The sequence below is a fragment of the Stegastes partitus genome, unplaced genomic scaffold (genome assembly GCF_000690725.1).
Source record: "Stegastes partitus isolate 25-593 unplaced genomic scaffold, Stegastes_partitus-1.0.2 Scaffold1500, whole genome shotgun sequence".
NCBI lineage: Eukaryota > Metazoa > Chordata > Actinopteri > Pomacentridae > Stegastes > Stegastes partitus.
Genome location: NW_007579231.1, coordinates 10,083 through 20,751, shown reverse-complemented (window position 1 = coordinate 20,751; position 10,669 = coordinate 10,083). Strand labels below are relative to the sequence as shown.

At 41.8% G+C, this 10,669-nt stretch overlaps 1 protein-coding gene across 1 annotated transcript; it reads left to right on the top strand.

Annotated features, from left to right (window-relative positions):
• Nucleotides 1-262: 262 nt before the first annotated feature.
• Nucleotides 263-10,281, top strand: nufip2 (nuclear FMR1 interacting protein 2). The gene is made up of 4 exons (XM_008300108.1): nt 263-638; nt 2,607-4,301; nt 5,114-5,146; nt 6,275-10,281. Exons 1-4 carry the CDS (start codon nt 491-493, stop codon nt 6,325-6,327), a joined length of 1,929 nt encoding a protein of 642 aa, XP_008298330.1. The 5' UTR covers nt 263-490; the 3' UTR covers nt 6,328-10,281.
• The last annotated feature ends 388 nt before the right edge of the window (nt 10,282-10,669 follow it).

Here is a 10,669-nt window from a genome sequence, read left to right as displayed (position 1 = left end):
ACATTGTTATACATAGGTCCAATACTTCCAATGAATTGGTCCAGAATTTGCACCAAGTTTCATTTTGGGAGTGGGGCTGGTCCCTCCGTGACCCTCCACCACTGTGTGTCCACTGGCTGGAGACGTGGCAGCGCCTCCGGTCATATGATTTTTGGTTCATACACGAACCCCACCCCGTTATTGCCCACCCTGAAAAGATTTTTTTTTTTTTCAAATTAACGCCTGCTCGTTATTCCAGCGTGAAATGTCAGTCCAAACATCTGCACAGACACAGCAAGCCTTGCAAAATACCTCCTGCATAACTCAGCACAAACACTAGACATGGATTTTCGTGGCGGTGACCACCCAAAACAGTGCCATTTTTAGACGTTTACTGCTGACGTTTACAGAGGCTTCAAATAGCTTCCGTTGTACACTGGTAGTGATTGGACAGTCCTGTACTTGAGTGAGCTAACATACTGGTTGAACAAGTCCGACATTCTTCACTTCAATGGAGGAACAGCCCAAAGATCGGGCACAAGACAGGCAATATCACCACCGCGGAGAGGACAGACACTCTATTCAACATACAACTTGTCTAAAAAATGATCAGAGCCACCTCCAGTGCCAGCATCAGGAAACGCAGACGAAGAAAACAGGTTGGGCCATCCGGAAAAGTTAGCTAATGCTTGCTAGCCTTGGTCAGCTAATGTCAACGAGCCGACTAGCATTTGCTAACAAATGTGAACTAATGTGATTGAGGGCTTAGCTTGCTAGCTAGCGGTTAGTCCGAGCTGCACGCCGTTGCCTGGGATCATTTGCGACACGTTGGAGCTGCTGAGCAGCTGGCTCGGTCGGCTGCCGTCGGACGAGAGACTAACCATCATGTTAGCTAGTGGGCTAGTTGACGTTGCGTGACAGTTGTCGCTGGTGGTGGTTTGACATATCGGGGATTGACCTTGTGCGCCGGTTTCACCACACATTTTTCTCTTATGAATGCATCCGAATCGTTTCGTAGAAGCCCGTCGGGTGCGTTGTTCAATCGTTTTAACTACGTGGCGAATCGTCCTCAGCAGCAGTCAAAGCTTTATCTTTTTCGTATCAGCATGCTTGTGTCCAGTTAAGGAAACCGAGCCGGCTCCACTGGAATGTTCTGAGCTGCCATTTCCTGTCGGCCATGTTAGAATATCACTGCGAGCTAATGCTATAGTTATCAGGCTGCCTAGGAAATGCTTTACAACCTCGGTACCTGGCCGGTGTGGCATGTCGCTGTCGTGTTTTGCCTACTCGTGTTGCTGCTGTTGGATGGCTGTGGCGCAACCAGCTATCGGTACCAGGGCGTGTTAATGGCAAACGAGCCGCTGGTTAGTTGACATTAGCTAACGTTAGCTGTCTCTGACAGGCCTGTTGCATGTTGTCCAGTGAAGCCACGCAGCCACTCGACTGTGACCATTTGATGTTGATATCTGCAGTAGAACAGGTACTGTACGCATCGACCTTACGTTGGCTGACTACTGTATTAACATGCTAATAAGCAAGAAGCTGCCTTCGTGTAACAGGCTGTGTGCTGTGCCTACAGACATGGAGGCAGCACCATTGAATGGGAAGCCCCACGTTGACACAGCAGTTCCCATGCCAGTGTGCAATGCACAGGCCTATTTATGCCTCACTGTCAGTCCATATGTCCACCATAAACGTTACTGTGAGCCTGCCTTATACACCTTGGAACAACTGCTCTTTGATGTCAGACCAGATATTGTCAACAAAGTTAAGCAGCTTAAGGTCCTGTTGCTGTTGACAGTTTACTACATGTCTACAGCTTGTTATAAATAGTGAGGGCCAGGCTCATCTTGGATCATGTCAGGAGGTTCATTGTCAGGAAAGCTATGAGAATAATAAATTGATTGTTATCAAACTTCTAGTCCATGGGTGGGGTTTAGATAGGAAGTGAAGTCACTGTTTATGTATGTAGCACATTTAAAACAACAGCTGCTGAGCCAAAGTGCTTTCTGTTATAGAAATAATACTGTTGTTGCAAATTAACCGAACAAGGTGGAACGTTGAAGTTTAGACCCTACATTTGGTGTTTATCCTCTGAATCTACCTGTTTAAATGTGTCAAGCCCCATAGTAACCCGACTAATTTAGAACTTAGGTTATGACCCTACAAAAACATACATGAAGACCCAATAAATCCAAGGTTTCCCTGGATCCCCTATGAGCTAGCTTTGTTAATATTTTTCTGTGTGTGTCATTCTGTGTTTGATATAAGCACCATTTTAATCTGTGTAGATGTCAGAGACAAACCTTTTATATGAAATGTGAGTAAAATGTGGGTCATTAATACTTGGATTATTCTGATTGTGAGTTACACACGTGATTGTATGATCATAAGGGTTCTTCAGGTACAGTATCTTTTCAACTTCAGTGTCCTGATATAGATATTTGTACAGCACACCAAAATGATTTAATGCACATTCTTTGCCTGCTTTATTTTCCATATGTGTTAAAGGTCAGATGAAGTGACACAACCTTTTTGTAAACGTTGCAGTGGTTGGGGCAGTTTTCTGTTTGGTAAAAGATTTGCTCTATCATTTCAGTATGAACTGATTTTGTTTCCCCTTTCAGGCAATAAAAAAGTAAACATCAGTGACGAGGAGGGGGAGAAGAATCTGCATCTGTCTGATACTGTTGGAATGTCGCATCCCCCCAACAGCAATGGTAACAGACACATAAGTAATACAAATGTGAAACAGAAGTCAACGCAAAAGCTGTACACGACTGTTCCAAAAGTGAGCAGCAAAGGATTGGACCATAAGAAGAATATGGACCTTAAAAATGACAAGGAAAAGGCCTTGGATTTGACTCACCACGAGGGCCAGCCTTTGGATAAGAAAGACTCTGTGTTGCTTCAAAATGGCGTTGTAAACTGTGGCTTAATTACAAATGGCTATTCTAGCAAGGACAATGATGGCAGCGGCTCCGAAGGTGGATATACTACTCCGAAGAAACGCAAGACCAGATGTAACAACGCCAAGAACACTGATAATGTGATAAGAGAAAAGGAGAAAGACATGCAGCAGGGCAACAGTACACAGGAGCCGGGGGCTTTTAATCTCGAGACAAATGAGAAAGGAATGACCTCCAGACTCGATGGTTTTAGAGCCAGTCATAAAGTGGAAGCTCAGTCAGCAGCTAGAAGGGCTGTTGTGTCAGAGGCTTCAATGGGTGAATCTCAGAGGAAAAACTCTGACGGCAAAACTGTTGGCACCTTTGGTAAAAAATCTGAGGAAAGGCACAAAGGCAAGCTTTCCTCACCTTCAAAAGAGGACTCATGGACTTTGTTTAAGCCCCCTCCAGTATTTCCTGTGGACAATAGCAGTGCTAAAATTGTTCCCAAGATCAGTTATGCAAGTAAAGTAAAAGAGAACCTCAACAAAGTAGCTCAAGGTGGAGGAGAGGCACTGCCTCCTCCTGTTCGACTGTCACAGGTCCCTATGTCTGCTATGAAAACTATCACCTCAGCTAGCTTTACTAATGGTCCTGTTTCTGGAAATGGAAACGGCTGCCCATCAGTGGGTACCTTCATTGCTCCTGCTGCTAGTAGTATTCCACCAGCCCCATCTATCCCAAGTGGCGAGAATGTAGCATCTCCTTTGGAAAGTAACTGTAGCTCTACAACCAGTCCTGTAGATGGAGAAGCATATGAGCTTAGAAAGTGTACTCTTTTAATTTACCCTTTAAATATGCAACCTGTGCTCCCTAGCGCTCGTCACCTTGACCCACCGGCTGCTCAGACAAATCAGAAAGCCCTGGGAGACATCTTCCAGAATCAGTGGGGGCTTTCCTTCATCAATGAGCCCAACCTGGGCCCAGAAGGAGGAAATGGGCAGGCGTCTGCAGAGGACAAGACTACTGTGGTCACATCGCAAAGCGAGTGTGAGGCTGCGGCAGCCAAGGCTGCTCAGCCCTGCTTTGATGTTAGCCCATCATTTTTAGAGCCTGGCACTTTGGCTCAAGACCCTGAGAAAAGGACTTGTAGCCCTTGCAATGTGTCTAATGCTTGTTCTCCTGCTTGTGTGATGGTCGAGGAGGAGAACAAGCTGCCGCCATGTGGCCAGGAAAAGACAAAAGTAGAGGCCAAGGGTGCAGGTTCTGCTGTGCCGGCCTCTAGTAAAGACAACGGTGCTAAGCCTGCACAGGGCCAGCTAACCACTTTGTTGTTTGGCTCATCTAAAGAACAGGCTCACTCTAAAGACATTGGCAGGCGGTGTAGCTGGGGATCCTTTGATGTTAAAGCTGCTGTCACTTATCACACTAAAGGTAACACTGATGACATTCTCTATCAAATCATTTTGTTTAAAGTTGTAATCCTTAAGATTAAGTTCCTGTTTTTTGACAACACCTACGACTGCAAACATAACAAGAGCAGCTACTTTGTCAGACATATTACAGAAGAGTGACACGTTTATCTGTTTACGTTGCTACCAGACAGACAAACCAAAGTTGGTCAGCAGTAACTGTAATTTGATATTCTGTACAAATGTGGTCGTATTTTTCCACTCGACAGAGGAGTGCTGTAGTTTTTATCTTTCTGAGAAGTTGAATGCATGCATCTGCCACTCTGCAGCTCGTTTTCCACTCACTGCTCAATCTTGCTCCATCATTCCTTCACAAAAATATCAAAAATGATCCGCCAACAACAAAAAAAAAAATAAAAAATGTTGAAATTCCATTTTTGATGAACAGCCACCCTTTAGCTCTCACCTCGGGGGCAGATGTGTTGCATGTTTTGATTCTGCATCACAATAAAAGCCACCTTATGTTTGCAGTCAAGGTAATTTACATTTAGAGCAGGAATGTATGACTCCATGGATAATTAGAACTAATACATGGAGAAGTAATTATAGACTGTAGATACATTGAATGGTTAAAACAGAAAAAATGCTTTGTTTTATGATAAGCTTATGGATTATACCTTTAAGCACTGTCAAATCTCAAGTGATTTCATGTGTCTACTGAAATGTTTACATCTAATTTTCTACGACAATCAGTTTTCCATTTTCTCAAAATAATTCTTTATGACCACTTTTTGCAGATCCTGAAATAATACGCATTTTGTTTTCCTTCAACAGAAATGGAATTCATTTTCAACTTGCGAAAACAAGGTAACCTGAACTTTATGCTGTTGCTTTTGTCTGACCTCTATTGTTAAAAAAAAAAAAATTGTGAATGCAGCCTACAAGTTTAATTTGTCTCAAGCAGAAATGGCAGGAAAATGCACAGATTTTGGTCAAATCAGGTAACGCAGACTCGCTGCCTTAACTGTACGCGGACCGATCATTCTTACTGTCGTGCGTAATCACCCCCCAAAGGCCCATCCGGAGCCAGGAAAACCCCTGTAGTCCTGATCTAAATGTAAATGTTGAAAAATGGAACTGACTATGACTGCGGCACATAGTCGGCATCAAAGACACAGAGGATCCAGCCTGAGCTGTAAGGCAGCCTGGGAACATCACTGTCATGCAATGTTTTCCTCCTCTAAGTTAATCGTCAAATTATTAATGCAGTAACAGTTCCTTAGTCATACATGCTGGTTACCTGTTCCCAAAGCTCCTGAAGCTTGTCTGTGTTACTTCTTACCGTACATGATAATAACATGCATTAAAACAAATGGTTTGGCTGTTTGGAAACGTGCACAAAAGCTGCAGTAAAGCCTCTGAAATGCCTCTTGAGGACAAATGGCTGCGTAGCGTCGACTAAGTTCACTTAATATTAAATGCTTCAAAGACAAAAGGCCACATTTGTTTTATTATTGTTTATTATTAAACAGCAGAAACATAAGCCACTCAGAGTAATCACCAGCAAACACACTGTTAAAATTATCGAGTGTGACATACTGCTGGTGGATGGTCCTCTGGTACTGCAGTCGGGCCAGCTGGCAACCGAAATACAGCAATTATTCCAAACAGTCTGTTGATATCAACTCAGACATGAGTTCAGTGATGTTTGAGGCTGTGTTAGCGAAATATCCAACCATAAGCTAAAGGGAAGGATGCTGTAATTACTGGGGAGAGGACATATTTTCGCTTTGCATTTTGGTGCTGGTCTCAGTGTCATGTCCAAGTATATCTGCCATAAAAAAAATTGTTGACACTAAAGATATTTTCTCTACTTTTTCAATTGCAGAACATTATCTGCATGTTTGTTTCTTGTCTACAGTTGACAAATGACTTTCATATGCCAGTGTGACTCTATCTAACTTTACACCTCCTCTCTTCCCCTCTCTGCTGCAGATCCAAAAAGAGTAGTGTTTTACGATGCGACAAAGGATGGACCTGATCAGTGAGGTAGATCGTCTACAGTACTTACCTTCTTCTCTTCTGGGTGCTGCAGTTATCTACCTTGGAAATCACAAATCCTGTTGGATAGATAAAAGTGACAACTGTGAAAACATTGATAGTTTAGCATGTCAGATTTTCCTTGGAATCTCGGGTGGAATAACAGACTTGTTTGGGGGCATCAGAAAAACACACATGCACACACACACACACATAAACACACACACACACACACACACACACACACACACACACGCTCTGGATGGACGTTAAAGGAGTTGATTGGTGCCTCTCCAACATGATGAATGGACTCTTGCAACTTTGAGCTGTGATAGTCGTTTGTCTCATGGCTCTTTAGGGATAATGTTCGGGAGTTCAACAAAGGAAGGTGTCGTGGACTGCACCTCCCTAAGCCTTTATCCTGTTGAACTGTGGCAGCCGTCAGTCTGACTATGGGATGCCTCAGTCATTTTCTTTCTTCACGCGTTCAAATGAGTTCATTGTAGATATGTTAGACGTTATACATACACATCCGTGTGCAAGCTTGAATTCATTGTGAATGAAAGGAGAAGACACTTTGCAAAGAATGCCTTCAAGTTGTGGAAGAAACGTCTTTGGAGTCCTGTTAAACTGTAAGTTAAGTGGAAGCTCATAGGTGAGGCCCCATCCAGGAAGGGAGAACCTTGTCTTAAGTCCTTTAGGGAAAAATCAGAGCCCAGAAATGAAATGCTCGCTTTTTCTGTTATGCTGTCTCATCTGACCCAACATCATGAGTATTATCTGCGTTGCAGTGTGAACCCCAGAGCACAGGTACAGAAGTGCCCAATGTGAAGGAAAGCCACGCCCCTTCATTTCATTGTTTGTTAGGTGTGTTAATTGGTTTAAAACCAGGTCTCTGTTCAATTCAAAACCTTTTAATCTTGAATCTTCTCATACATTTCATGACTGTTCATACACCCAGGGTCATACACCTTCTAGTATCTGAATGGTGAGCTTCACGATGAGCTCACACAGAACAAGAGACATTGCTTCCAGTGAGGTCTTCTGTGTCTTGTGCTCTCTGTTCAGCAGCAAGACTCAGGATGTCGACACATATTATTTTGCCTGCATTTCTGTTCAATTCCTCTTGTCAAAGGAACATGTTGCATTTTACGACTCTGATTTTATTTTTGTTTTTTTTCAGCATTTGGTCTTTGCTTTTCTGCCTTAGGGCATTGTATTTCCTGCATGTTTACTTGTGGAAATGAATGAATCAGAGGTTCATCGCCACGCAAAGATAACAGTAACACAACAGTTGCAATACTAATCAAGGTTCCCCCGACTAGCCACTTTGTCAAACTGTGTCGAAATGTGAAGATAAGTTAGAGTTTTATGTTTTACTGTGGATAACATTTTACGTTTGCAAACCAGTGTGCAATAACACCGTGTGATCCATGCGTGTGAAATGGGTTATGTGGAGCTACAAAAATTCTCACCCAAGATGCTGGTGCGGCCTGCAGTTCAAGTCCAGTTTGTTCGAGATGTTTAAGGCGCGTGTTCAATTTGTTGCACAAATTCTACATTGATTTTATTTTTTATTTTTTGTTGGAAATAAACAAAAAAACAAGCTCACGTTGAAAGATTTCCTTAAGCCTAGGGAGCCCAAATTTACTAACTGCTAACTGGCCAGCTGTGACATCACTTTTCTCACCATCTCCAAATCAAGATCGGTTTAATCAACATAACAAAGGAACTGTCTGGGTTTCTTTCCTCTAGAAGCTATGATTTGGTTAATGTGTGGATTAATAGCACTTTATGTAAACTAATTGCTTTTATCTTATAATTACTAGAAAAAAAAAATCTATATGTACTGACAAGAAATACTCCTTGAAAGAATGGCTCTGGGCTGTTACTTTTCAGAAAAAAAGTTGCTAAATACAGAATTATTAAATGTAACTCAGGTAGTGTTGATAAAGCCATGACTGTGTTGAATATTGTTTTTTTTTTGCCAAATGGCCCGTCATGTAACGTTCTCCCATTTGGAAATGTTCGATTGGAGTCCTACACTACAGAGTCTCATATGATGTTGTGACAACACACCAAATAATTACTTTTGAGGCGAACTGTCATGGCGTGCGAGGTGCTGTCATTGATCATTTTGGGCTCTGAAATAAGTTTGTGTTTATTTTTCCCCCCTTTTTAAAAATTTTTATTTGTAAAAGAAGCACATTGCTCCATGCGCTGTTTTCTTTCTATACTAGACCGCAATCTTCCTGCAATGTTTTCGATGGTTCATTTTCTCCTCCGTGTGTTCGTAGCGAAGCACCTCTTGATTTATTAACACCGAACATCAGCGCTGTGTTCTTCGGGGGTCGCTGTAATCTGGATACGAGCTTTCAAGTACACTTCTTTCCGCTGTGTCCTGATTAGGCAGCAGAAAGAAAGTGGTAACTGCAGCCGTGGGTTTTTTTGTTTTTTTTGTACAAGTCGTCTTGACATTTAACTTCCACGTCCAATCACAGTCAGCTCTCTGGTATTTAAAAAGCTTTTGTTTTGGCTTCCGTTGCGCGGCGTGTGATGGATGAGGCGCACCGTCAGACGCTGCCCTCTGAGTAAGAACAGTTGTGTTGGATGTGGTCAGCGAGGAGATATTTAACCATTAGCATTTTTACGTTGTGGAAACTGACATTCAATCTGACATAGAAACAGGCCTCCCTCATAATCCACAAACAAAGCGACATAATCAGGTTACCACATGCCAAATTGTTGAAAGTATTATCAGTGGACAGCGATGCATCTGTAGGCTTCTAAATGTAAAACAGGGTGATCAAAATGAGTAGTATGTGATGTTACTGTAGTCTTACAATGAATACCTTTTTTTTTTTTTTTTCTTTTTGTCTTGTGTTTCTTTGAGAGGACAGTCCTGGTACAGGGAAATCAGAGAATCCCCTAACCTCCCACCCCAAGGCTCCTCTTTTTCAAGCACTTAATACAGCACCGAGGCTATGCTGAATATGCATTTATTGAGATAGAACTATGATTTAGAGTTGTAGCCTGCAAACCAAAAACAGGTTCTTGAAGCTGAGTAGATGAGTGATTCAGGGGTGGGGGTGGGGGGGGAGGGCGACTGACTGACTGACTGACTGTTGGTGTTGTTGAGAAAGAAAGAAAGAAAGAAAGAGAGGGAAAAAACAAATTATTATTAAAATAAAAGCCTGATCATGTGGAGTTTTCTATTTCCACCCCCTCAGGATGTGCAATCACCTCAAGGATGCAGGCTTCCAGGTTGCGAGTGGCAAGTTTGTTTGTTTGTTTGTCGGGTGTGTGCATAGCAAGTTCTTCCTATTATATGCAAGTTCCTCGTATATTTCAAAAAAAAAAAAAGAAGAAAAAAAAAGTCCCCCCTCTCCCTCTCTCTCCCCCTCCTCTGTTGTTTCATGTTCAGGTGCCTGTGTGGGAAAAGGAAAAAAAAAACAAAACAGAAAAACAACAACTTTTACAGCAATTTTGATTGTTTCAAATCTGCTTCCAGCATATATCCGTGCCATCTTTTTTTTTCTTCTTCTTTTCTTTTCTTTTTTTTTGTAACATTTGCGATGCTGTTTAAGTTCTCTTACAGCTAATCCTAATTTTCTTCCTTTTTAAGCGACATGGACGCAGCTGAAAGCAATTTTTATGTGTTTTGTAGGTTTTGAAATTTTTAACGGCTTGGAAAATTGTGTGACGTTAAGAAAAAGAAAAAAAAAAAAAGAAGCCAAAATGGGTTTGAATGGGGATGGATGACGGAGAACTGCTTGCTGGTGTATACTCATGCCAGTCCATTGTCGAGATAATGTCTGAAGTAGCACATAATTAATTTGAACTGATTTAACAAATTAATCTTTTAACATATGTTTTTAAAATACTTTTTTTTTTTTTGAGTTATAACCTAATTTATCCATAGATGCACACGTAGGATGAGACTAAAAGGAATAAACGATAAAAGAAAAATCAAGACGTCTCATTTTTTTTGATGAGCTTTAGATGTTTTAGTTTTTTGATTAAGGCTGACGTAGACTTATTCCCCCCCTCCCCTCCAATAGCACCAATGTTAATATATTTGAAGTTACTCTTTTTATTTTCCAGCAGATTTTATACAACTTACTTTAATGCATTTTCTTCAGATAGTTGTGATGGAGTGACGAGCATTGAAAATACACTGCATCCAGAGTTCCTCTTAATATATATTTTTGTTCTTTTGTCGTGTTGTTGATCATGTCGTGAGGGGGAGCGAGGTATAAACGTGCAGTTCAACAACTCTGAATCTGCTTTCGCCAAAGGTACACTACTCAGATATTCAGCTACTGAATGGCACAGACAAGGGGAGGGGGG

Coding starts and splice junctions, on each gene's coding strand:
- nufip2 (XM_008300108.1), top strand. CDS start 491: ATGGAGGAACAGCCCAAAGATCGGGCACAAGACAGGCAATATCACCAC. Junction 4,302..5,113: donor TGTCACTTATCACACTAAAG/GTAACACTGATG, acceptor TTCCTTCAACAG/AAATGGAATTCATTTTCAAC. Junction 5,147..6,274: donor TTTCAACTTGCGAAAACAAG/GTAACCTGAACT, acceptor TCTCTGCTGCAG/ATCCAAAAAGAGTAGTGTTT.